The sequence below is a fragment of the Gallinula chloropus genome (genome assembly GCF_964237585.1).
Source record: "Gallinula chloropus genome assembly, chromosome: 14".
Classification (NCBI taxonomy): Eukaryota; Metazoa; Chordata; class Aves; order Gruiformes; family Rallidae; genus Gallinula; species Gallinula chloropus.
The window spans coordinates 17,152,186-17,179,959 of NC_140099.1; the positions used below are offsets into that span (position 1 = coordinate 17,152,186).

Below are 27,774 nucleotides of genomic sequence, written 5' to 3' on the forward strand. Positions count from 1 at the left end.
TGCATCCTCAAAGCTACAAGGGTCTGCAGGAGGGAGAGGGCACTTGATGTTAGTGACACAGAAGTGCCACCCGGTGTCAGTAACGCATGAAAATGTGCACTGACAGCTGATGTTTCGTAAGTACTTTGTGAGGCTTACTTAGTAAGGCTGGAGCCTCTTGGCTGGAAAGTGATGCTATGCAGGGCTTTTTTCCCCAACTTTGCATTCTAGATACAAAACTCCAAAATACCAAAAGCTTCTTTGGGATACTTCAGAAGAAAATGGATGTTTCTAAAGGGTGAATAAATTTGCTAAAACTATGAAGCAATGACGCCGAGTGCTTGAGAATCAGGCTGAATTTCTAGGGCAGAGAACAACTTAAAGGCAGAGGAACTTAGCAGATTTAATGTATGTATTCAAACAAGGATTAGAAGGAGTAATTTTTCCTGTTATTTCAAAAAAGTGACTGGGGGCTCTTGGTGCACTCCTTTGTGATAGCTGCCAGACTGCCTAAAAGCTGTCCTGTGTGGTCAGCCCTTCCTCCTGCCATCAGGGGGAACACCTGCAATGCATTCAGGTGCTCAAGGATTTCACATTCTCTTATTTTTAGACTTCTGCTAAAAAAAACCCCACCCAAACTCCCCACACCAGCTTTACAGCTGAAAAGAAAGAAGCAGCAACTCAAAAGCAGCACATATCTGAACTTTGAGCTACTCCCAAGGTTCAAACTTTGGTTTCTCAGTTCAGCAGAGCCTAGTTCCACACTTTTACCTTTACCCCACCCATCTTGTCACTTGCTGTTGCTCTGGGACTTCTCTCACTCTCATCAGACAGGTGAAAGCACCAATGCTCCCAACTTTACCTGGCTTCTCTGTACAAAAAATAGTTTCACTCTCCCTACAATCCCTCTCCTCTGAGTGGAACAACCAAAATTCTCTCTGTCCTGGAGCTGCTGGTTTAGTTTTAGGACAGGTTGATTCTTTTCCCCCGGAGAGGAGGCAGTTTTGCATATTTTGACACACTTTAGAAAGAACCCTCAAGTATTTCTGTATCTGCTCTCCCTGGGTGAAAAGGTATGGACAGCCTGAAACTATTTTTGAATCCTCTCATAACCTCAAGTTTTCCCCCTGCTTGTCATTTGCTGAGTCACCTCTGAGGAGTGGTGCCTTTAAATGTGACTTTGGGCTTTTTGGTAATTTTTGCGGTTGTTGATTTTGGGTTGGGGTTTTGGGGGTGGTTTTGGTTCTTATTAGTTTGGGTTGGTGGTTTGGTTTGGGTTTTTTTTTTTGAGATGACCTGTCTTACAAACAGGCTTATAGGGGATAAGTAACCTTTTATCGTAGTATCACACCATGAATCAGCTGTCACTCAATTTCAAGACACAAGATGTCAAACGCTGTATTGCCCCGTAGGGTGAGGAAGCTGTCAACTTTATTTCTAGTCACAGGCAATTCCTGTACTCTGTGACTTCCCACAGGTTTGTGTGTATATGCATTTAATTATAGCATACTGGTGCTAAATTTACAGCATTAGATATTTGGGTTTTTCTTTGGGAAACAGTTCTTCCTACCCACAAAGCCTTTTACTGTTCACAGTTCAACTGTGCCGTTCACATCCTGTAGTTCTTGAATACAATTAATTTCTTTAAACTGTTAAGGAGCTAAAGCCTGAAGAACAAGCTTTGGTTTCTTCACTCTTTAACCAGCCTGCAAATTAGTCACTGTAATGGAATCCATTAACTTCTTTTAAAATGCTAATAGTTAGCAACAGTACATAAAAAAACCTTCCAGAATTAATGACTCAGTATTTAAATTCAGCATAAATTTAGCAATCACTGATAGGTGGCTTGTAGTGTTCATCCAGAGATTCTTACGAGCGCTTTGAAACAAATCAACCATCTCGAAAGCTCCAGGTGGCCTGCTAAAATCTCTGCAGAGCCGGCAGGCTGTCAGCAGGTGGGGTGCAGAGGGGACCACCAGCCAACACTGTACTGCTCTTGGTCAGGTGCCTCAGCTCCCAGCACAGTTCCAGTGCAGCAGGTGATTCTCTTCATGTTGCATGCATGGAAAGTCTGGATTATTACAGTTACGAAGAGTTGTCATTTGTAGTAAGGGTTATATTAGGGCTGTTCTTTCCATCATTACCCAAGGCACACTTGATCCATGGCCTGGAATATTCTGCAAAAGAAAACAACAATGATGAGAAACTTTTCAGGCACTGTGCTCTCAAACTGTTTCCTAAACCAACTGCAGTGAGATGCCACCAGGGGTAAGGGCAGCAGTTCTTCACCTTGCATGTGCACTTTGCCTAAAATACCACTCCACTTCCCATTCCCTACCCCTCTGCTTCCCTATCTCCCTTTTCTTCAACTTCACACTACTCACAAGCTAGGATCCCCTCTGCCACAAACGACAACTTCCCATGACAGAACTTCAACACCGCACCTCCCTTGTCCCTACCGCACCACCGTAAGGTCAGCCTGTTCCCCGGCCTTCCTACCCCGTGCTCGCTGATGAAGGCCATAGCAACGTATTCCCTTTCCTCACCACAGCCCAGCTGTGCTCTGAGGGGGCAGCTGAGGAAATGCAGCAGTTCCCAGCCTTGCTTCAGAGTAAGGTCATACAGGAGTTACAGGGCAACACCCACGCATCAGTCACGCTACTTTATGTTACAAGGCACACTGGGAACCTCCGACAGGCTGTAATTTCCCCTGAGGATCTTCAACAAGGGAATTAAAGGGTTACTGGGGAACTGAATCATTGTGAATGGGAGGGGACCAATAATGATATGTTTTCCAAATTCAGCATTTGTCATTTTAGAGTCAGAACTTCACTGACAAAATGGTCAACAGAGCAGGACAAGTGAGCAGCTCTGTAGTGCTAAGCTTCACCTGCCTATTAGCTTCTGGGTTTTTTCCACAGATAAAACTGCACAGTGTGCCTGGGAACCTCTTTACCTGTCAATGGGGTATCCTCCTTCACAAACGTTGACCAAGGCATACAGCTGTCTCAGTGCATACTCATACTGAAATAAACAAACACTGTTAATGACTTCAGCTATGAAAAGCAGGCATCATTATCCAAAGTAAATCGTGGAAGTGATTTAGAGATGCTATTAACATTCAAGGTCTTTATCTGCTGGTCTTGGCAATGTTCTTTAAACTTCATTAGGTAAATTCAGCGTATTGCCCTCTTTGGGGAAAGGTTCACCCATCTAATAAATCTCACTCAAAACTCCCACCAAAATAAAGAATAAAATACTAAAGAGGAACTAGAAGTTTAACAGAGCAATGTGGCTCCTAATAGCCTGGGTCATGAGAAGCTCCAGCTGAAGGAGTGTATCTGCTCTTGATTTGTACACAGTACTTATAACCTGGCTTACTGCCTGGTAATCCCATTGCTTTCTGCTAAAATCAATTAGGTTGCTGTTGACTCATCCTACCACACACCACTGATTCTAAGGTTGCCTTGCCTGACACCAGGACTGGGTTTTCTGGAATAGTAACTGACGTCTCTTACTCTCATCTAAACAGTGCTTAGCACAACAAGATTTGGTCCTCATCTGGGATCCCAGGAAAAGCAGACAGTAATAAAACCCCCAAACTAAACAGTGGCTCCCAGGAATTCAACCAGACTATGGAAGTAGCAGCTAGGCTATAGCAAGGAACTGTGTAACACAGGATTGTAACACAGAAACCTGAATGTACTCGGGTTATGAATTCACAGGGGTGGTGCTGTGTTTCTGTTCTGCTCGTAGAGATGCTTCAAGCAGAAATACCAACATCATTTCTTTAATACCAGGGGTTTTGTGAGGGAGGTTGATGAAGGGACAGTACTAACTAGTAACAATTAGGGAGTATTTTTGGGATTGTTTTAGCAATCTTCTTGCTTATCTACAGGTGTAGTGGAAGTGGTTTCCCACTTCCAAAAACATTACTCACCCTTTATCCAAAACTAAGCTTCAAGACTGGCCCCAAGGTAGCTTTTTAATAAAAGCTGATTTTGCAGCACTGCTTATGTTTTACCAGCATGTGTATCAGATTATAGCTAATGTTTGACTTACCACGGATAAGTGCCAGTTGAAGCAACGAGCTTTGAAGTGGTTCACTGCTGACTGGTAGCAGTCATAATTGCTGATGGTCAATCTGTCTGACAGAATTTTGTTGGTCTGTTCTTGTGACCCTGTTACTAAGGTGATGATCTTTCGCATGGATTCTTGGATAAACTCTTTTGCCTGCAGATAAAACAAGAATTTAATTTAATTGGGGTTTTTTTTTAAGACATTAAATGAAATTTGTCTTTCTTTAAACCTCAACTCACAGGTGCTTTATGGAACCAGTTTTGCCATTTATTGTTAGCAGAGTCTTTCATTCTGAACAGACAAATGAAAATTTGGGAGACACAAAGTCAGACTCCTGGCACCCAAAATCACTCACTGTTCTTCTAGTGTTCTGCCAGAAGAAAGACAACACCAATACTGACTACCACTCTGCAGAAGAAATTTGATTTAAGGTATTTTGGTTCTAGTGAGACAAGAGTAACTACTCCCAGCAACAATCCCCATGGAAGCAGATGAGGAACTTCCCAGCAATAAAAGCTGTGAGAATGATTAGTGTGCTGGCTTACATTTGACTAAATAATCACTGCTGAATGTGCCTTGTTGAGCAGACCCCTGAATTTTAAAGGAAGAGTAAACCATCAGCTAGAGGATACCAGCCTGAAGAGTAATGGCCACAGTTTCCAAAAACTGTCTGCAGTCTCTCAATCTGATCTGATTTACAGCTCACTGTTGTTCTTCTTACCTCCAGGTGTGCTTTCATCTCTGCAGCAATATTCTTAGCCTCATAAATGTCATTGGTAGCCATCAGCTTTCGCTTCATGATGGCAAGAGGCACATCAGGACTAGGAGTCAGGTCATAGTGTTCTACAGGTGGCAGAGAAATGGGCATAGCTTTCTTCCCCATGCCCTGAAACTGCATCACTTTCATGGAGGAGATGCTCTGAAGGTTAGAAAGCAAACAAATGGAAACTGTCAGTCACTCCAGTAGGTAGTCTCTTTGCTTTGCTATGCAAACCTAACTCTCTAAACTTGCTTTATTAGAGACAGGAAAGGAGATAAGAGGGATCTATGTGTATGTGCACATTAGATTTTTTTAATACAAGGTCAAGACTGTCAAAAATCAGCAAACATTTATTTCTAAAATTCACTGGGGGGGGGGGTTGGAAATAGTGCCAGGTTAAGTAACCTGACTTCTTTTTAAACAAATATTTAATTTGGGCTTTTATTAACACATTGAATAATGGGATTATTATACATGATATATCATCTCTCAGCTCTTCCCATGTGAAGGATCAATGTACTTAACACTTTATTAATATTCATAACATGCCTGGAAGTGGTAAATAGCATTCTTATACTTGAAGTGTTAAATCACTGGCAGGGCTTGGAGGACAACATGAATCCTGACTCCTGGGATTAAAACATAGTACAAGGATGTCTTTCCTTTAGCATCAGAACCATTATCTCTGAAATGCTAAATGGTGTTCTGAGATGAACAGTTTCATTCTCTAAACCAATCTTGCCAGTTTACAGTGATTTTTTACTTCATTACTTTTAAAAGGCATGAAAGTACAGGGTACAGGGCACAAGAGTTTTTAAGATACCTGTCTGGCCAGGAAACCCGCTCAAATACATACTCTGTTTCCATATTGCATCACATGGCTGGTGTTGGTGCGTTTCTTCACAAGCTGAAACTGCTTGTGGAGTGTTTCTTTTCTCAGATCCTCCTGCATGAAGAAACTTCCATGTGGTCACAGATACTTAAATTCAGCTATCAAAAAATGCAAGGAAACCTGGAAATGGTTTTAGCTGCCAGCATGTGTAGGGCAAGAGCTATACAAGCTTTGAAAGACATATAACTAAAAACTGAAATGAAGATTTCTCAATGTATCCTCAAATTGCTTCTTCTAAAGGTCTCCTAATCTCCCAGCAAAGGGTCAAAAAGGGAGGGGGCTAGCATGTAAATTCCAGATTTGTTTCATTAGTATTATTTTCCACTATGCTAACAAATGGGCTAAACCCTACTTCAGTCTCTAGGAATCCCTGAAGCAGAGGTGCAGCTTACTGAACTGCCCAATTTGTTTAACAAATCTGGAGATGTGGTCTCAGACTACAAAACTGAGATTACATGAATTGAAACTAGAAGCTAGACAGTGTCTAATCTTATAAACAGCAAAAGAAGAATACGTTTCTGGAAGCTTGTTTCACAAATAAATTTAGTTGCCCAAACAAAATTATACATGGTTCTGAATAGGAGACAAATACTTCTACCAACTCAACTTAATTTCAATCTTAATAATAATGTAATAAATTCTGTAAAAAAAGCTGTTTTTAAAAAGCCCAGTGTTTTCCATTCTAAAACCTCATCTAAGAAACTTACCATATCTGAATCTTCCATCCAATTCACACTGTACCAGTCCCCAAGGTAAGTCTGCCTCTCATCATCGTAGTAGCATGCGTACGAAGACTCTCTGGGATTGGCAGCAGTTGTTGCATAAACTGTAGTCAAATAGAAATTGTATTTTTTTTTTAACCTTCCTACATGATTTAGCAGAGAGCTCAGAAACCCTGTAAAATCCAGGTTCTGCTTCCTGGGTTGCTGTGAAGACGAGTGTAGCAGAACTGCCCGGCAGCGGTTCCCACTTCACACCCGCTGCTCGCAGCGCCGGGGTGAGAAGTAGCAGAGCAGCTTCACTGAGATCAGTTAAGGGCAAGCTCACAGCTTGACAAAATATACCTTCTCACCTTCTTGTTTGCAAAACAGTGAAAGCCCTGCTAGTCTTTCTAAGACTTCACTAATTCTTCAAAAGGAACTTCCCATAAATGGAAAATAATACGTTTTCTCATTCCTGTGCTCCCCTACTAACACTGTCCATGGAAGTGCCTCAAACCCAGCCTTGGCACAGTGTCTGTTTAGGTCTGTGACAAGTTATAACATTCTAAGTCCAGTATGTTAAATGTTTGCTCACCATTGATATTATCAGCCAAATGATTCATCATAGATCCAGACTCACATGCTTCAATGTAAAACACCATCTACAACACAGAGAGCGTAAGAAATCCCATAAGGAAACGGAGGGAAGTTCTTCAGGCCTTTTCAGCTGTAGCTGGCTGGCCTGTACTGTTAGGCATGAAACAAAAGCTATCCACAGTGCCACAAAATAAATCTCAAAAGCAAACAGATCCAGTTTTTCCTCTTTGGGAACTAAACTATAATCACAAGGAAAGGATGCTGTTAATATCTACAGAATCCGCAGGGATCTACTGACTAATGTACAAAGCACAAATCAAACAGCCACTCTTTAGGCACAGCAATGTACTGCTACTGAATATGGTATTTCCAGAACCATTGACCACCTAGGTGTGGCTCAGTACAGCCAGCCACAGTAGGCAGATTACCACAGAAAGCTGCTTAGAAAAGCAAGCTACTAAAATGTTCAAAATATTATTTTTTCCTGCTTAAAACTGTTTGTGATTAAACAAATGCACATAATTTTCTGACACAAGGTCTCTTAAACTCTATTAGTAACTGTAAGAGAAACAAACATGAGGCATATACAAACTTCCTGTATGAACAACTGCAGACTGAAGAGAACAAAGCACAGGAAGAACAAGTCAGGTACCTATCATGAGGGTGCAATAGTTACAGATGTGTCTTCCCACAGTTGATTAGAATGTATACTAAGTTATCAAAAGGCAGTACTCTACATACCAACATCAACAGCAAATATACAGTAAATTAAAAACAGAAGAAGAAAATTTGGAGAGGCTCAATGCTTGTAAGTGCAAAATCCCAATCCAAATTTCATTGCATGACAACTGGTTCCTCCTACTTTAAGTGACTCTCAAAATGAAGACAAATCTCTCTCTCATGCCAGCTGCTCTTTTAATCTTACAACTTCTGACATACTTGTTTACCTTCTTGTATTTCTTGTGATGATACATATACCAAATTGTCTTATTCAAGTCCTTCACATGAAGCTGTAAAATAAGAAGGCTTGTATTAGAACCAACTTATGTTCAACAGACACACAATTCACTTACTGTGAAAATACTAACTATTGTGGATATTTTTACTATTTCCCTTTAAATATATCCAGTGCTTTGCCCTTCTGAAATACAATGTTCTAGTATTTTACCACTCCAGGAAATATAAGCAATGGTCCCAGGCGACATGTATAGTGCACTAGAAAGCCAAGTCACACCTGTGTGGAACAGTCCACTTGGACCACCAAAGTCCAATGAAACATTAAAGGGCATAACATAATTTTAACATCAATGCTTCAGATTCAAACTGGAAAAAATCCAAACTGGAGTGATGAGAATATTGCCCTGCTTCTGCCTCCCCCCTCCATATGGCAATGCATCAAGCATTTGTTTTACTTGTATGACTATTATTTTAGTGTGTCACTAAAAGGATGGGTTTTATGACCAAGTAATTCACCCAAATGCTTACATCGTCATCAGGAAAAGCCAGAAGTCCTGGAGCTCCATGGTCAGTAAAATAAACAAACACATGATCCTTGGGACCACTGTAAAGAAAAAGATTGCAAACAAATTCTTTCCAACAACTCCAACCTAATCTTCACTACAACAAACATCATCTGCTTCCCAATGCCAAGACATGTCAATATTAGAGCACAATCCAGATGAAGCACCTCCTTCTCCTGGCCATGTTTTTCCTCCCAAAGCATACCACCTGGGGTGCTTATGAGAGAAGTGTCTGCAAGAGAAATGCAAACAGGGATATAGAGACTAGTCCCCCAGCTCATGTTTCAAGCTGTAAACTGATTGCTGGCTGGGCATGGGCTGCTACGTTGAGTAGGGTGGGAGCACAACTGGCTTTTAAAGCCTGTCTGAAGAATCTGTTACACTGTGGGCATCTGTAGTGGTCTGGTAAAAAAAGTCATGCTTTTATAACTTATACCAGGGCACCAATAACTTGGGGATAAACCACAAAACCGTCTTTGATAAAATCCCTGGGTATGATTGTGTGCTTCCTTCTTGTGATCTGCATGGCTGTACTTAGCCAAATCGGCGTCAGCCCTCATCTCCATGAACTGATCTGTATACAAACTATCCTGTTAGGCTTGACTGGCAACTGTACTGAGTGACTGTGTGCTTGGGTGAGTGCTGCACACTCACAGGCTTTGACTCCCTAACATCTGTGTAGAAGTACACTGTTTGCCAGAGACCTTTCTTGCACACTAAACCAAATCTGTAGTGTTTGGATGATAATAACATCTTGCCCTAACAGCCAGATCTGCTTTTGAACTGTATTCAGGAAAATTAAGTATAAAAGTGAACAGATTGGAAGCAGTCTCCAAGCCCTTCTCTCTTCCTCTGTACTTATGGTCCAGAAATCCATATTTGCTCTTGCTTTTTCCTGACTGCAAAGATGTACGACTGCAGCAGCCCACAGGGACATTGCCCAGCCTTCTGCCTGACCCATAACCTGCTGGTTAGGCAACAATCTGGAAGGCAAAAACTAGAAGCCTTTTGGGCAGGGGACAACTGAGTTCTTGTTGGAAATTCACACAACAGAGCCCAACAAAGAAGGGTTGAGTGTTACTTTCCTGGCTCCCACTCTTGACCCCAAATGCAAAAAGTCCGATCAAGGTGAAATGTAAATAACTAAGACTTCTATATGTGGGTTCAACTTGTCTTGCTGAGTAGCTGAGACTCTTTAGCCCTCTGCATAGCCACTCCCTTATTTGATTTGTAACATCAAGCTTTCACAGGTGCTCTGAAGTACTTTCACTTTTCAACAAAAAATGCTTTATAGTCACCTCTTGACTCATTCCAGCTACTAGAAGAAAGCAGTTTAGTAACCATGCAGCAGTTTATTGACTTTATGCCTAGATGCCTTTCATATATCATTTTCTATCTCAGGTTTTGAGAAGGAAATTTAAACAACTGAGAACAGTAACTTATTCAACTACTGTCCTGCTCCTCTTTTTCCTTTTTCTTTTTTTTTTTTAATTCTCAATACCAGGGTATTTTTGTCTGTTTCATCACTTTCTTTCTAAATTAAACTGTCAGCTGAAGATGGGCACTTAACAGCATTTTTCTTCAACTAGGTTAATTTTTCCAAATGGTCAAATTTAAATTCTCAAAGTTTTTATGGGAAATACTGTGCATAGAAAAGTATAACATGCTGTAATTCCCTACCAGCATTACTGAGTTAGAAATGTAAGACACCTTAGTACACAGGCATCATACTTTCATATCTCAAACTCTATAGAAGCAAGATGAATAACTGACGCCAAGTATCTTACCAAGAGGTCTTTTAATTACCCCTCAAACATATTGCTATTATTCCTGAATCACCTAGATTATATTGGAGAGGGACTGTTTATCAGGAAGTGTAGTCACAGGAAAAAGGGTAATGGCCTTAAGATGAAGGAGGGTAGATTTGTATTAGATGTAAGGAAGAAATTCTTTACTGTGAGGGTGGTGAGGCACTGGCACAGGCTGCCTGGAGAAGCTGTGGCTGCTCCCTCCCTGGCAGTGTTCAAGGTGAGGTTGGATGAGGCTTTGATCAACCTGGGCTAGTGGAGGGTGTCCCTGCCCATCGCAGGGGGATGAACTGGATGACCTTTGAAGTCCCTTCCAACCCAACCTATTCTATATAAGCCTTTATAAATTATATCCATTAAGAATAGACCTTACATTTTATTTAGCCAGTCTACAATTTATTATTGTTCATACAGTAGAATACTGCCAAACTTAGAATCATTTGTGTAACCTTGTTTACAAATACCTTAAGCATTATACATCAGTTACAAGGTTAATTGCTTAGACTTTTCAACAGCAGAGATTTTTTTTTTATTAAATATAAACCACAAGCCTCAATAACCTTAAATCTGCCACAAAGACTGTGTCTGGGATTAGACAAGCAATTCTTTCAGCTGCTGAGCTGTTTAAGATATGTCTGTCCCTCTGCCACTGACTCCTAAGTGTCAGGCAACTGACACCACTGCTCATGTACATTACACCAAGCCTTACCAAACCCTTTCTAGATGTCTCCAAACATTAATAAAACTCTCTTTGAACAGCCACTCTTGCAAAAGATAATAGACTGAAGAACTGTCCTCTGGAGTTTTTAACTTTACTCTATACTGGACTCCACACCAGTGAAATACCAGCAGTTACTTCTTGGTGCTGGATAGTTTAAGGAACCAGAACCATTCCATATGTAACGTAAATGATCTGGGATTGCCATCATTAGTCTTGCTGGGTTGTCAAGCTGCTCTAATTCATCCTCTTATTTTCTTGAAATCAGTGCCAATATACAACTACACATGCAATTACTTATTTTCTAAATTAATCTTCTCTTACCTTTTCAATACTTTTCCTGATCCCACCCCCTTCATTGCTTCTGCATCTCCTCTGAGAACAGCAAGGAAATTCTTTGGAGTAACATCCTAAGGATTTAAGAGGCTTAAAATTAAATCTGACCATAAACCCAACTAAATAATCTTAATTGAGAAAGATGGCTTCTAAAACTCAGAATCCAGGTATGGATAGCAAGTTTAGCTAGACATGCTTTTCAATCATTATAAAATGTATTAGCCACTGATGACTCAGATACTGCATTGTGAAATCACTGTGATTGGATTACTGATAATTAGTCTTACACAGCTTTCTTCAGATTGAGTTGCAACATCTACGAATGCAAGACTTTCCCTTCTTTTGTTTCATCTGCCAGCAGTTGCTTTTATGACCACTTTTATGACACTTCAAAGTGTCTGTGTTTACATTCATCTTATGATCACCAAACCTCATGTCAAGCCATGCAGGTGAGGCAGCCAGAGGCTTCATACTATGTGCATTTTGGACTGTAAGCTACAGTCTGCAAGAATTTATCCAGAATATTGGCTAATGCTGAACCTTCCCCAGGGAATGGTATTTCACACCTACCTCCTTCGTATAGTCCTTGGGCACTCCAGCATACACATCTGTGCCATTAGGTCTATTGATGACAATGCCTTTTGTTGGATTTCTGAAAGTAAAACAGAACATAAATATGAAGAATTAGCCATGTGCCACACAGTGACCACAGCACAACTAGGAAACCATTTAAACCTTCCTGACTGGCCAGCTTGCCTGAGATACACTATGTGTACATGCACCGTGCCATTTAATGATCTCAGAATATAAAGGCCTTTTCACTTCAGTCAGTGATATGCTTGCCTCAGGTGTCCTTACTCTCAGAGTACCTGCAAGTGTCACACCTCAGATCATGTCAATTAATCTGAAGATGTTGGCAGGTGGTCTCTTACACTATCATCTCTCTACTTTCAGTCTAGTCTTTAGCTCCCTTTCCTCTTTGCTTCCACAGTGCTGCAGTGCATGTGAAGTCCACTGATTTCTGCTGAAGCTGTCTCAGAATCAGGGGCTGCACAACTGAATCCTTTCATATAGAAAGCCACAACAGTCCCTAGACAGCCACCAAGAATGGCACATGTGCACTTTGTTGAATGCACATTCTAGGAATTAATCTGATAATGCCCCTTCAAAAAAGCCCTGCGACTCACACAGAGTTTCCCTGTGCCTGTGGTTCTGGGCTATTTATCTGCTGTAAACTGTTGTGGCTGGGAGTTAAGATCACTTGGTCTCATAACGAATCTCTGCAGATCTCAGTGCCACAAGTGATGCTGAGTTGTAGAGTAAGGCTTCGAAAGATAATGAGCACATTTACAAAGGAGAATTATTGTGCTGATGGATAAAACACTGTGCATACCTCAGCTGCTTTCAAAGGCTTTTCTTACAAAACTGCTACAAACTCCAAACACATTGGTGACTATGGCATGTTTGTAGTAACCATATAGTTTGTGACTACTACACATTTATCACTTACTCTTCATTATCAGCAATGTCATCATACATCATGACAATGATCTGTTCATCTGGAATTCCGTTTCTGTGCACAATCTGGTAAGCATGGCACACATCTGCCTGGAAATAAGGAGATTTCCATTACATTTTACTTTTGAGACAAGAAGGAAAACAGTTTTGTAGGCTTAGGAGCAGGCTACTGTCCAAAAGAAACAGCATTCAAATTTAAAGAGATTGAGGGCTACTAGTGGGCTGAAATGCAGAGGTTAAACAAAAACACAGTGTCTTTAATAGTTTCATTAATAATAAAAACTATGATTAAAATCTCTCTCTCATTTACCGACTTGGACTTCTTATTCAAACAGAAACCAGAACTGACTTAAGACTTGATAGACATAACAAAGTCTGATGAAAGGTTTTCAGCAGTGTTCATGTGCACTGACAGACAAACCCAAAGGGTGCCAAGAAGAAGAGGAGTTGGATTTCCACCAACGTCAAGTAGTTGTGTAGCAAGCCTGTGTGACTAAGCATCCAAGACTTTCCTTGACTTAAGCAAGTATGGTTTACCAATCTCATCTCAGCAAAGATTTCATTAACTTTTGGGTTTGTAGTGTACATTTCAGTTAAGAAATAAACCTCCTTTTTAATTATTTATTTCTTGTAGGGTAACCCTGAAGCAACTTCAGGGCAAGAAAAGAGATTTCAGTGGAAAGCAGAATTGCAGAATTTCTACTCAGGCTCTTTTCCTGACTTGTACAGGATATGAATAAGCAGATTTAATTTAGAGAACCATCTGTAGAGGACACCAAAAGAACAATAACATCATAACACAGTAATAACAATACTCAACAAAGTGACATTACAGTAAATGCAAACCTCTATCAGACTGCTAAATTCTGAGTAACCCCAGCCCAAATAATTCTCATCTTTCAGATCTGCAGCCAGTGAATAACCTAATGGGTATCACCCATCATTCCTAAATTAATTCTAGAACTACCACCTACCACATGCTAGAAAAACTATGTAGATTTAATGGAAGAAATCTCATTAATAAACGCCCACTCCAAATGCAGCCAAGAAGCAAGCTTTAAAGCCCTACTTCTGTTGAACTAGTCTAGTTTTCTAGCTTGTAAACCAAACTGAAGTGGTTTGAGTGGATCTATGTAAGTTCAGATGACAGGAGTATTAGTGATTTTGACTCGTTTAACTGAAGTGACACTGTAAACCCCTGTCACTTTATAATCCTGGGTCTTTAAAGTGTAGCTGAAGCTGAAAAAAAGGGGTAGTTGTGCAAGATTCCGGGAAGGGTGAGGCACATTCAATGCTAATAAGCTCTCCCACAGCAAAATCTTTTCACGTGACTAACCCTGAAAGCTAAATTGTTCTTATTAAAGCAGTTCTGTTTCCTACTATGCTGATCAGCCTGTGCTCACTTCCACCTATCCAGACAGTCTCCACTGTTTGCACTTCACCTCCTTCACCTGCTGCTACCTCAACTCAAAGGGTAGAGGTTAAACAGTTACAAAGGTATCACAGGTAAATATGGAACAGCAGAGTGCAGGTTTGACTAAACATGTATTTGATTTTTCAGAAGCAGAAGAAAACACACCAGGGCTTCTATACACTGATGAGTAGATCATGTATCACCTCTCTTAAAACATAATACACTTTTGTTATGCTGACAGAAACAGTTATAGGCTGGTAACACATGGAAAGGCTTAGGCATACTATAGTGATATAACTTCAACATGTTCAGCCAGCTCTGTGCTCTCACAGACATTTGGCTGATCAGTAGGGACCTCAGATGTGTTTTCAATTAATAGCAAAGTACCCCAAATTAGTTAAGCTTTGTAAATGCATGTTATCATCTCTTTCCCCCTCCTTTTGATTCCATGACTCTTTGCACACTCTGTTCTGTTTTAATAAACAGTACAGCAGACAGGGGTGGTAAATTTAAATGGGTTAAATTCCCTAGTGTGAAGGGAAACAGATCAATGCAATCAATTCCCTTTAACCTTAACTTAGGCCTGCTAGGGACTGTCCCAGCCTTTTACAGCTTTTGCTAAGGGGACTGTACCTGCAGAGGCATCACAACATCACCAGCACAACCTAGAGCAGCGAAAACACAGTTTGCTGATTCAACCCCCTTGGCTAAAGTAGGCCAGCTCTCAGTAAAGGTTTGGGGTTTTTCTGCATAGAGTTAGCTGACCTGACTAGCTGCCTTTGATGTTGGTTGCATGCTCCTGTTCCCTCCATACACATAAAAAAAAAAATCTCTCTATAAAACCAGAATAGAAACATTCAGCTGCAACAGTAGTGGGGTGTTTGCAACTCTAGAGTATTTCCTGTTGTGTAATTGTCTCTCAAAGACTGCTATTTGAGCCTCCTGTCTTCCATAAAATATTTCAGGCGTATCTGAACCTGTAAACCACCCTGAAAGACACAGGTAATGCTGTTCCTGTTGGTGTTATTCTTGTTGCTTTGGTATGTGAAACAAATGCTATAAATATTTACTGGGTAAGTCATCATTAAATGCAATCACGCTTTTGTGGCCATGCTTTGGGGTGCACAGCAGCTGCCCTGCACAGGAGGAGAATGTGCAGCTGTACAGCTGCTACTCCACAACTGACCTCACATGCCAGCTCCAAAGCAGACAGTGTTCATGCACTGGTTCAGACCTTGCATCCCAGGTTAGTCCAAACCTGTCGCTACATCAGCAAATTTCTACAGAAGATCTAAGATTAAATCTGCTTAAATAACTAACTCCTGGATTTTGAAAACATGGGAATCAGTGGTGAAATTCCCCTGTTTTCCTAGGATGGGCATTTTTTTCCTAAAATGCACATTTGGGGGAAGTTCTAAAAGGAAAAAAATCCCAAACACCCCAACTTTCCTCTACCATAGAGCTGTTCACACATTTGAGTCACACAGCTTTCAAGCAGACTGGAAAAATCAAGTTAGTTTATGACACAGGCATGCATAAATAGTTCCTAGAGGGAAGAGCCTGGAATTGGTTACTTCTGGCCTTGTGACTGCTAGATTCATGGCTAAAAAGCATGTGTGATGAACTGGAGAATTTAAGACCCTCCTGGACTAAGATACAGCTCTGGTGGGTAGTGTTCGAAACCCTGAATAAATACAATCCCTGGCCCATGAAGCTTAGTAAGTATAAGACTAAAAACAACAACTAGAAGCAGACCCATGTATGGAAATGGAAGTGTTTTGGGGTTTATCATTTTAATGTTCCCAGATTTTTTCAGTTGTTCTTCTCCTCAGGCTTGTCCTCCCTCTTTAGTAAGACTGTGTTTCAACGTTTCACGCTGTGTTTCCACAGACTGTCTTCTAGAGCATCAAGAAGGTATTGGTCTGTCACTCCTTCTGACACTTCTGAAACCAGCATTATGTCTGAGTTAGCTCGTACAACCATCTCCCAAGAGAAGCAGATATATGTAAGAGAACAAGAATTTTGTATAAACTAGTTAGTTGGCTCAATCTGTAAATCTACCAGTGCTGTATTTGCTCACATACGTCACTAAGCCTTCCAGAGATGTATCACCTACCTATCCACATATTAAACAGCTGAGCCACTTTCCCAGAGAACAGGGGTAGTGCTTTTTCTGGCAAGCATGGTGAGTGCTAGGTTGTGTTTAGAGAATAGCAGCCAGCCTGGTATTTAAAAAAAGAAGTGAGCATAACTGCTGAGGAGCACATCAATAGTCCTTCCACAGCCCAAGCAACACTAACTAAAATTCCTAAATATGTGCGAAACGCCTGAAGAACTGAGAAGCCACAAGCATAAGGCAATATACAGGCTATTCTTTCAACAACAGCCAACCAGTCACCTTGAGCTGTACACTGTTGGAAAGAGAATTTATTTTAGGCACTTAAGGAGATAAAAGCATAAAACAAGTTTAGATCCTTCTGATTAGGGAACAGTCCCAGCTCAGCCATCACAGAAGAAACAAGTGCCTGCAAGGTGTGAATCTCACTCATAGGTAAACACAAACAGTGGGTGTTTTCCCTATCTTGTCTATACTTGAGGTTTGCACCACTGACAGTGGATCTTGGTCACTTAAAGCTGAATTACAAGTTTCATTTCAGATTCCTTACAGGGGCAAACTCAGTGTTCACATGGTCTGCACAGTCTTTACAAACTTGCTGTTCATGGGGTTTGCACAGCATGCAACGGTGGACTATTTTCCTCACAACTTTTCATGTATGAAATTAAGAGACATTTCTGAAGGTGCAATCTTCTTTTGCAGTTGTTTAGTCAGATGAACACATACTGCCAACTAGGAAACTACTGCAGAAGGCAAAAGAGTGTATTTTGACCATGTTACGTGGAGACAGCATGCAAAACAACTGGAGGTCACAAAATGTACATGTAATCCAAACATGCAACATCATTTATTAACTGTACCCTGAACTGAGCAACTGATACCCAGAGATATGTCACCCAAGGTCTCACATTGCAAAGGGATGTATTACCAGTGCTTAGTTGCATGTGGGCAATAGCAACCAGTCAGGTAATTAAAACCAGCCACACTGAGCAACTGCTTGCCAGAAACTTCACATCTACAAATTCACTTGTACCCAGGCTAGATCAGAGAAGTCCTGAAGAAGAAAAGTGATGGCAGCAAGAAAGTGAATTAGAGTACAGCATAGTTATTCTGCAGTTTCTCCCTTGGAAAGCAGAGAATGACACAAACCTGCAATCCTGGAGCACCACTTTGCTTTCTGACAGCGTTAAGTGTTATTCTGCTGAAAGATAGTATGTGTTTCTCATGTGGTCACTGTAGAATGACTTCCATAATGGATGAAGCACAGAACTGCAAGTCCAAGTCCCACTCCAGGTTCCACCACAAGTGACTTGAGCCAATAATTTAAACACTTACAGTGCTTTTGCTTCCACTGTTGGAAGGTAGAGTACTAATGCATGCAAAGACATGGTTATCAGTCTGCATACTTCCAAAATCTGTTATAATTCCTGAGATTTCTGTAGTGCCTCCTCTGTATAACTCTCCTTAAAGTCTATGGCTAATCTGGTTTTGCTGGTGTTCTGGTTCCAGCTGGCATAGAGTTCATTTTCTTCCTAGCAGCTGGTATAGCACTGTGTTTTGGATTTAGTATGGAATAATATTGATAGCAACAACTAAAACATTGGTGTGTTAAGTAGCACTTACACCAAGGCAAGGACTTTCAGGTTCTCATACCCTGCCAGCAAGGAGGCCAGAGGTGTACAAGCAGCTGGGAGGGGACACAGCCAGGACAGCTGATCCAAACTGGCCAAAGGGATATTCCATTCCATACGATGTCACGCTCAGTATATAACTGATGTGCTGCTGGGATTTGATTCTTTCCATAACAAGTCAGAGGCACAGCATCTAGCCCAGGACAGGTAAGTTTGACCTCAGCCCCATTCTGAAGGATCCTGCACACAGGCTCTCTGACACTGATTTCGTGACTTTAATAGGATTATTAGTGGTGTTATTACCATACCTGAAGCAAACAGCAGAGTTTAAAGTACAGAAATATCTGGGATTGCAAATCAGAACAATCCGACACCACAAATATTTTATGTTAGTTGATGTTCCCTTCAAAATGAAGGTAAAGAAATCCCATTCTTATTTTTATAACCTTGAAAAGCAGTTACTTAATAACTGCACAGCATGACCATACTCAGAATTTAATTCACTTCTGCAAAACCAGCATGTTCAGAAGACTTATTGTTGGGCACAAATATGTAAGTCTGCACCCTGTGCTCTTTGTAGCTCCATGATACCTGGCAGGTATACTTGCCATTGAAGGCTCACTGACAGGAAGGTTAAAGACTGTATGCTTGAACAACTGTAGAAAAATAAGTCTTGTGAGCCACAGCTTTGAAAATGTGATTTTATGTAAAGAATTAATGTTGGGGTATTAACTCCTAGAGCAGAGGGGAGCCAGTGAGACTGGTTATACAGCAACAACCAGAGCACAACTCTGTAATTATATCTAGACACCCCAGGGCACACAGAGGTCGAGCACACCACTAGTATTTTTATAATTGTTTACTGATTTCAACTTATAAAATCTCTTTTTTCAGAATTAATTTGAAATGAAGGAATGATTTATATTAAGGCTGTAATATCCCAGCTGTGGTTATGAGGGATAGACAGAGTGTAAAGAGCAGGAGAAAATCCCTAAAACCAGTTTGTCAAAGCCTTGAACTAGTATTTCCCTGGAACAGGTTGATCTTCAGATGCAACAAGGTTGTCAGTCTGGTTCATTTAGCTGTAAGCTCATCCCTGCACTGAAAGTTACACACTGCTTGTGAGCTGAGAGGGAGGAGAAACAGAAGTATAAAACCCATCATGGCCAACACACAGAGGGCTCCTTTCTTCCCCAATTGACAGAAATAGAGATGATAAAAATCACTCTAAATTTTTTTACAGGCAGTTACATTAAAAACAGTAAATCCTTTAAAAGTTTCAGAGTTCAGCAAATCAGACTGATACATGCACCCAAATGCATTTAATCCATCTTTCTAACATTTAGAAATATACAAATGTATATACATAAATCAGAACTAAATGGACCACATTCTCCAGGAAAGCAAGAGGCAGTTCCAAGTTTAGAGCAAAGACTGCATTTAAATGTAGATTAATCTCTTTAAGGGATTCCCCAAGAATTCCCCAAAGGGAAAAACTGCCATAGATTCACAGAATATCCTGAGTTAACTGGAAGGGACCCATAAGAATCATCAAGTCCAACTCCTGGCTCCCCACAGGACCAGCCAAGTCAGAGCATGGGACTGAGGGCATTGTCCAGACTCTTCTGGAACTCAGTCAAGCTCGGTGCTGTGACTACTTCCCTGGGGAGCCTGTGCCAGTGCCTGACCCCCCTCTCAGTACAGAACCTCCTCCTAATATCCAACCTAAATCTCCCTGTCTCAGCTTCACTCCATTCCCTCAGGTTCTATCACTGGTCACTAAAGAGAGATCAGTGCCTGCCCCTTCACTTCCCTTCATCATAGTCTCCTGACTGCTGATTATAAGTCTTGAACTTATTCAGAGTTAAGTCACTCAGATTTAATCCTGTCCAACCTGACGCTCACACCACAATTCCACAACACACTGGCTTTGACAGCATTATCAAGCTCAGGAGTTTCTGTTCCCTTTTCTCCTCTTTCTGGAACCCTGAGGCCACACTGTCAGACATGGTGAGCACTAGTTCAGGTTAAAAAGAACCCCCTTTGGCATGTCCTCCACCAAAGCACACTGTGCATCTGCAGACTTCACAGATTTTTTTTAACTGGAGAGAAGAAAGGGAACTTTCTCATAACGTAAAGGAAAGAGGAAAACAAATGGAAGGAAACATGCATGTATCTCAAAATGAGATTTAATTCTAGACATGATTTGTTCATCTGCAAGCTGCAGTCAGATCCTCTAGCCTAGTACTAGAGTATTTAGCCTAAATGACACAGGTCTCCCTGCATGCAGGAATGTGATTAGCGGAAAAAAACTGTCCCTCCTGCTGATGAGAGCTTTTCAGAAGATGAAAGACTGCATAAAGTTGTAAGCAAAAAAAATATTAAACATTTCTAATGGTAAAAAGAGCAGTGGAGGAAAATTCTTGGGGTTAGAATAACAAAATTAACACCACAACCTGAGTGAATCTTGCTGCTGTTGATTTTGAAAAGTTCACACACTCCTGCAAGTCTAGAAGTAGCATCACTTGCCCAAACGAGAGAAGGGCTGATCTAGGTGATGATAGCTAAGCAGCTGTCATCTCCCCACGAGTCCCAGCACAGGCATTCTGTGGAGCATGGCCAGCATCAGCTGTGGGACCAGCAGTTCTTACCTGGTGTCGATAGTTGTACCAGCCATTCGAACCTGCAACAATCACCACCCAGTGCTTGCCTCCATCTTCAGGTTCCTCCATGGGGAATGTGCTGATGCCCAGAACACAGCCCAGCAGCACAACTGCTTTCAGCATCATCTCTCTTCTTTATTTACTCCAGAAATGGGAGAAAAAAAAAAAACCACCCTAATGAAGAAGAACAAGATAATTAGAGAACATCAGTCATAAATAAAACAAACATCAGCAGTGCCATAACTAGAAGCTTTTCTTGCTTGTGAGGTGGTGTTTTGTGTTTTACAGACCATTCAACCCACACTACAATTTCTGGTCATATCTTTGTTCAGGACCAAGCTGCTACTAGTTACAAGAGTTTTCTGTCAGCTTTCAAATCTGACTGAAAGCAATTCTGAACAGGACAACCAAGTCTTTCTGCCCTCTCTGCTTGTTTTGCTCTATGGTAGCTGGTAATGAATAAGCCTCAAATACAGAGCAAGCCTCACTATCTAGGACTTCATAGAAAGAACTTTTTCAGATTAATACTACTGTCTTGGCCTCAGTTCATGTAGTTTATTGGTTTCCACTCACTGGCAATTATCCCATTATTACTGAGTCAAATCCTGGGTCATGTAGGCACAAGAACGCATAGACACGGAGAACTGGCTGGGACTTGGAAGGTCAGTGTCACAAAAGCTCTCTGTGCCCACAAAGCCAGAGAGGGTGGAGAGCAGCTGTGCTGCTGTTCTGCCCAAGATACAGCCCTAACTGCTGGGGCTGGGGGGAAGTGGATACTGCAAGAGCCTCATGCTATTTGTGCAACCTCTTAGGCTAGTGGTGAGCAAACGTGAACCAGTACCACATGAAAGAGCAGCATTTTCATCTCTTACACAACAGTTAAGTGTTTGTATAAGGTCTGAGCCTTATTTGACATCTGTGGATGTCAAATTCTGAAAAACACCCAGGACATGAGGTTTGAGCTCATAAAGAAACAGCTCCTTCTGCTTTCTTGAGAGAATTAACAGTGTCCCCACTAGTGAACTTCCTGAGCACCTCAACTATCTAATGAAGTCTTTGATACAAAAGCAAATAACCTGGCTGTATCTAATCAAACACTTGCTTTTGGTTGGTTGGGTTTTTTATTGTTTGTTTGGGTGGGTTTCTTTTGGGGGAAGGGTTATGTATACTGGTCACAGTCTTATGTTTGTTCCATCCTGAAGTAAACTCCCTTGAAGAACTGCATGCTCTTGGCACGCACACAAACACTACAACTTCCTCATGCACTGTGAGATGGGATTTTACACTGGCCTGCTTACTGAAAGAGAGATTCTGGGGCTTGATCATTGCTGCCATGCATTTCAGGGAAGCTGTAGTTAGAGGTCCACTTTAGCACAGTCCATAGTTCAGCATTTAGCTGGAAACACCTGAATCATGGGACCCGGTCACAGGACACCGTGTGAAAGCTACTGCTAAACCAACTAACAAAACAGTCAGTCTCAGTTCTCCACAGCCCAAACCATCCAACAGTCACTCAATCAAACAAGGCTGAAACAGAGCTGGTAGCTCACCACCAAAGCAGCTGTATACAGTGAAGACTGCTAATGTAACTTGTGGTATGAGCCCTTCCAAGAGGGGATCTACTGGTCACTAAGATTAACTCTTGCAGGCAATAGGATGAATTTATTTTTTTCCCCAAAGGTTTATTTTATAAAGAAAGAAAAGAAAAGAGAAGCCAGACCCAAACATTAAGTGCTATGACACGGCTTCTTCCAAATGCTTGTTTCAATCTAGGAAACTTCTCTTTCAGGGAAAAGCCCCTCCTGCCACTGCCTGCAAGCGTGAGCTTGGGACCCAGAGCAGTACATGGTAATTCAACAACTTAGGGTTTGGTCAATTGTTAGTTACTTCAGCAGTTCAGTGACTATGAGGGAATCAGCAGAATTTCTCTGCAGTTTGATAGTTGTAATTTCTCATGCTGGGCTGGTATTGTCAATTTTTGTCCCTGTTGTCACCCCTGGCAGATGGCTCTGTATGGCAACTCTGTGATGTCTATCTTGTCGCTTTTTCAGATGACTAAGGCAAATAACCTGCTGAAGATACACTGTGTTCACAACATTCACAAAACCTGCCTATTCTCTTGCCTACAGCACAGCAAAGATTCAGACCAAGTTGTTTACAACTTCAGTAAAATGCCACAGTATGCCATGGGCCAACACACCTATTCATTCACAATATTCAGTTTCAGGCACATCTAACTCCTGAAACATTAAGAAAACCAATATATTTTAGATCTGCTCAGAAATCAGAAACAGAGTTTGACGTACTGGAATATGGAAACAAATTCCATGCTAACAGATCCCTCAGAGCACAGTTTCATGCTAAGAAACTTTATTCCATGTTCCTTAAAGCATAACTTTCCATTTCTCCAAATAAAAAGATTATCTATGTTTACATGAAAAATACAAAGAGAAAATAAGGTTTCAAATGATTGCTGAAGGGTTGGAGATGATGCTGAGCTCTTCAAGGTGTAAATGATTCATTGGAATCAGGACATATCAATAGGAGCTGTGCTGCTGCCAGCTGCTCACTAGGTCACGTAACATGATGGCCACTTTAGAGGCAGATCCGTGACATGGGAACAGTCACTGCCACCGGCTGTCAGCTATTGACAGGCAGTAACTGAGGCTGAAGTAGCTGCAGAAGAACCTACACCATGGAGTGCTAAGTCTGGAACTGGAAACAGGTGGATGGGAGTGTCTTTTCTGATGAGTGCTCACTCCAGATCATCCAGACAAGGATCTATGGCTCTCAGGACCCCAGCCAGTACCTCTGCACGGGGCTGTGCCATGCATGAGACAGGAGTACCAGACAGTCCCACCATAGGGATTCAGTCTCCCACATGGTACACTGATACCCAAGACCCTCAGATTTCTCACCTCTGCTGAGACAAATATGTGAACGATGCAGAGAACTCAGGGGCTTGAGGGTAAACAACAAGCTAACAAAACAAACAGCAAAAAACATTTGCATTGTATTAGAAACCCACATCTCCATCTCTGGAGAGATTCAAGGCCCGTCTGGACGCCTGAGTGATATGTCCTAGGGGGCTGCTTTGGCAGGGGGTTGGACCCGATGACCTCTTGAGGTCCCTTCCAACCCCTACAATTCTTTGATTCTATGATATTTTGCCATGGGTTATTTAGGACAGAAAAAAAAAAAATCCTCTTTTATACTAATTAATGACACGTAATCCCACTTATCTCTCTCTTCCTAGACTATAATTAAATCAAATTAACACAGAAAGAAGGGGAAAAAAAACCCTAGACATACCACAATGTACTAATAAGCCATGATTAATAAATGCTCAGCTCCCCAAGGTTCCCTGAGCAGCATTTAGAATAGTTTTAACCATTAAACACATGTGCAGTGGGAATAGGTCTTTCATTGCTTGTTTCCAACTACTAAAAAAAACCCCAACAAACCCTCCACCCACCCCCCAATATTTCTCCTTGTTTTAAAGAAAGCCTTTGAGTGCTCAGGCAGCAAATTTAAAAGACTGTTCTGGGTTGTGTTGAGTGAGTTCTTGAACTGCAGCTGAAAAGAGAAAGTTCCCACCACACGCTGTGCCTTCAGGTCACACTGTAAGAGAAACCAGCTCATATGACCAGCTTACCACAGGTGCACAAAAAGCCTTTTACTGAAAGCAAGTAATTAAAGATCTATTGCATGTGATCCTAAGTGCACACAGAGTGAGACTACATAAGAGAACTGAATATTCACTTTATCATGATAGAGCTTTGACTGACGACCCCCCCCAAAAAAAAAAGAGTCTTTCTGGTAGGAGAATGAACAAACTCTACTTTGGAGACCATGTCAGGAAAAAAGCACATCTCTCAGACTTACTGGGTTCAGCATCAGATCAACACATGCAGAACCAGGGAGCGTGCACACAGAGGTAGGATGCTGTGCAGCCTGCACACTCCCTGGAAGAGGCATGGCTGGACCTGGGTGGCTCTGGCCAGAACAATTCACTTAGCTCTTAAAACCCATCTTTCCTGACAGAGATGCCTTGACTATTTCCCATCACACACAACTCTGACTTGAGAAGAGAAGGATGCTTAAGAAAGTCCGTACCTGGAAGTGGCCAGCTGCTGCTAGAACAGTTCTGGTCAACAGCCTGTTCCCTGAGTTCCCAACTTTTGTTTGGGAAAACAGTCCACCAAGATCAAACCTATCAGAACTGGATACCACCCTGAAGTAAAGAGTTTGAGTTGATCAAAATATTTTCCATTAGTGTTTAGAGTGCCACTGACACATTGGTAGCTTAAACTCTCAATAGTTTAAGCACAGCATCTAACTACACAAACAGAACCCACATGTCCATTTTCTCTTCATGGGAAATAAGGGAGTGAACAATAATTTTAGGGGAAAAATAACAGCCTTAAGATGATCACTCCAGTTTTTCTTGGAAAGCTCTATTTTTCACAGCTATCCTTGACCACTAGCCTTTCAGTTTTCACAATCAAATCACAATTGCTTTTCCCACACAGTGCTTACTGTTTCCCACTCACTGTTACTGTAATGTTTAGAGGCTCATTTCCACAAAATGTGACTCACGATGGCCTTCCTCACCAGAACCTCATGTCTGCAGTTCTCCAATGTTCTGCCTACGTGTTGTACCAGCTGCCACACAAACTGAAGCACCTGAACCTGTGATTGAGCCTCTGTGGGATTAATCTGACTTACTTTATGGACTTGGATGGTAGAAAGAAAGAGTCTTTAGTAAACACTAATAAGCCACATTTTGAAGGCAATTATGGTCTCTGTTGGACAACAGTTCTTTACTAAGTCTACTAGTAATCATTTTAGGAATCAACTTGATTTCATTAGAACTTGTAGTAAGGTAGTTTACTGTAGCTACTGAAGATGTCACTTTTACTGTAAAAAAATTGCAATTATGTTAACTCAGAATGGCTTTAAACATTTTCATAGATTTTAAATAAAGATATTTAAAAGTGATTTTAGAAAAATGTGGAAACAGTAGAACAAACTTTGTTTTTCTCAGCAGAGAGATGGCACCGTTTTCCTGGGTGGGGAATATCACTCTTCATGCTTCCTAGGATGGTGAGAATCTAATACCTGTGGGTTAGGGGACTATATATTTTTTTCCTATATAATTCAAAAAGCCCAGATTCATTTGACAGGTCTGAAGGCTTCAGTAAAACTGCTTCTGGTTTGGTTTTTTTTTTTTTAATCTGTACACAAACACACAGAAACCTCTGCAATCACATCCCGATGGCAGGAAGAGCCAAACAAACAGATACTGCCACGCTGCACGAACTTGAAGGTATTTCATTGCATGATTTGGTGCAGGGGGCTCTGCTGAGAGTAGGAAGCTGGACAAGGGTAAGCATTTCCCATCGACAAACATGGAAACGTCTGGTGCACGGACCGAATGAAACTCTGCAGAAGCGATTGCACTTGAGCACGCCTGAGATTCCTGCACTCCACTCTTGCGCCAGGGCTTATCTCAGCGCAGAGCACCGCGGAACGGCAGGGATGCACCCCGCCCCGGGCAGACAGGCCCCCCCCCCAACCCCGGCCAGACAGGCCCCCCCCCCAGACCCGGCCAGACAGGCAGCCCCCAGACCTGGGCAGACAGGCCCCCCCCCAGACCCGGCCAGAAAGGCCCCCCCCCCCAGACCCGGGCAGTCACCCCAGACCCGGCCAGACAGGCCCCCCCCAGACCCGGCCAGACAGGCCCCCCAGCCCTGAGCAGATCGGCCCCCCCAGATCCGGCCCGACAGGCCCCCCCCAGCCCCGGCCACACCGGCCCCCCCCAGACCCGGGCAGTCACCCCAGACCCGGCCAGACAGCCCCCCCCAGACACGGCCAGACAGGCCCCCCCCCCAGACACGGCCAGACAGGCCCCCCAGCCCTGGGCAGATCGGCCCCCCAGGCCCGGCCAGACAGGCCCCGCCGCACCTCCTGGCATTAGCGGCCCTCCGCACAAAACACGCGCGGTCTTGCTCCGCCGTACACCCCAGGTAGAAACGTGTTCCCGGGAACGCAACCTTGTGCTGCTGCTCCTCCTTCCCCCGGATCTCCCCCTCCTCTCCGGAGCTGCCCCGAGCAATGCCCCTCGGAAGGAGCCGCTCTGACCTCTCGCCAACCCCCCCGAGAAGCCCATCCCGGCGGCCGAGCTCCAGTACGGCTCCCGAGCCAAAAGCGCCCGTGACGGGGCGGGCAGAGCCCCGCTATTACAGGCATCGCCGACGACGCAGCTCAGCGCTCCGCAGCAGCAGCAACGCGGCCGCGGCACGGCGGCCGACCGGCCCCTCTCCCAGCCTCCCAAGGCGGGGGGCGGCTCGGCAAACCGACCGAGCCGTCGCCCCGCGCCCGCCCCAGCGCTGATCAACGGCCGGGCCCCCGCCAGCCGGGGACATCAGGGCGCCGGGACGAGCGGCGGAGCCGGTGAAGGAAAGCGGCGCCCCACGGCCGCTCTGGCCTCCCTGGAGCCGGTAGAGCCCCCTCGTCCCTGCTTCGGGCAGGCTCCGCCGCCGGGATCGGATCGGACCGGGCCGGGCCGGTTCCCCCCCGCAGCCCTCCTCGCTCAGGAGTACCCCGCCTCCCCCCCACCGCCGCCAACCAGCAGCCGGCTGCAACAGACCCCTCAGTGGCCAGCGCGGCCCGCGGCTCCCCCGGAGCCCGGCGCAGCCCCCGCCGGCCCTTACCGCGGTACCTACGGAGATGTCGCGTCCGCGGCCGCTGTGATTGCGGCAGCCGCCGTGCGGGGCCAAGCCACCGCGGGCCGCGACAGGCGGAGACCGACCTCGACCAATCGCGGCCGGGCGGAGGCGCGGCCGGACACCGGCCCGGTCACACTACGCGCCCCAGCAAGCCCGGCGCGCCTCCGCCCTCAGAGAGCCGCGGGGGCTTGCGCGCAAAGCACGATGGGAGTTGTAGTCCGTAGCCTCGGGTGCCGCAGGGGAGCGGGTCTCGCCGCGTAGGCCGGGGCACCAAGGGGCCAGCCGTGCCATCCCGTCGGGACTGTCCTCC

At 43.2% G+C, this 27,774-nt stretch overlaps 1 protein-coding gene across 2 annotated transcripts; it reads right to left on the bottom strand.

The window, feature by feature from the left end:
• Positions 1–1,303: 1,303 nt before the first annotated feature.
• Positions 1,304–27,478, bottom strand: LGMN (legumain). 2 transcript variants are annotated; one of them, XM_084270404.1, is made up of 14 exons: positions 27,462–27,478; positions 20,722–20,907; positions 12,902–12,999; positions 11,962–12,043; positions 11,380–11,465; positions 8,495–8,570; positions 7,957–8,019; positions 7,008–7,074; positions 6,419–6,537; positions 5,676–5,765; positions 4,781–4,978; positions 4,042–4,212; positions 2,936–3,003; positions 1,304–2,156 (listed from the first exon to the last, which is right to left on the bottom strand). In XM_084270404.1, exons 2-14 carry the CDS (start codon positions 20,857–20,859, stop codon positions 2,120–2,122), a joined length of 1,293 nt encoding a protein of 430 aa, XP_084126530.1. In that variant the 5' UTR covers positions 20,860–20,907; positions 27,462–27,478; the 3' UTR covers positions 1,304–2,119. The 2 variants fall into 2 exon arrangements, with proteins under 2 accessions (XP_084126530.1, XP_084126529.1); XM_084270403.1 differs by having other exon boundaries at positions 27,450–27,473.
• Between the last annotated feature and the right edge of the window lie 296 nt (positions 27,479–27,774).

What these genes read in the sequence shown, in the direction of transcription:
- LGMN (XM_084270404.1), bottom strand. Translation starts at nt 20,859, where the DNA reads ATGATGCTGAAAGCAGTTGTGCTGCTGGGCTGTGTTCTGGGCATCAGC. An exon ending in ATCACAAGAAATACAAGAAG is followed by an intron (nt 7,075 to 7,956) that starts GTAAACAAGTAT and finishes TCTGTGTTGTAG; the next exon opens with ATGGTGTTTTACATTGAAGC. An exon ending in AGATGAAAGCACACCTGGAG is followed by an intron (nt 4,213 to 4,780) that starts GTAAGAAGAACA and finishes TTTTATCTGCAG; the next exon opens with GCAAAAGAGTTTATCCAAGA.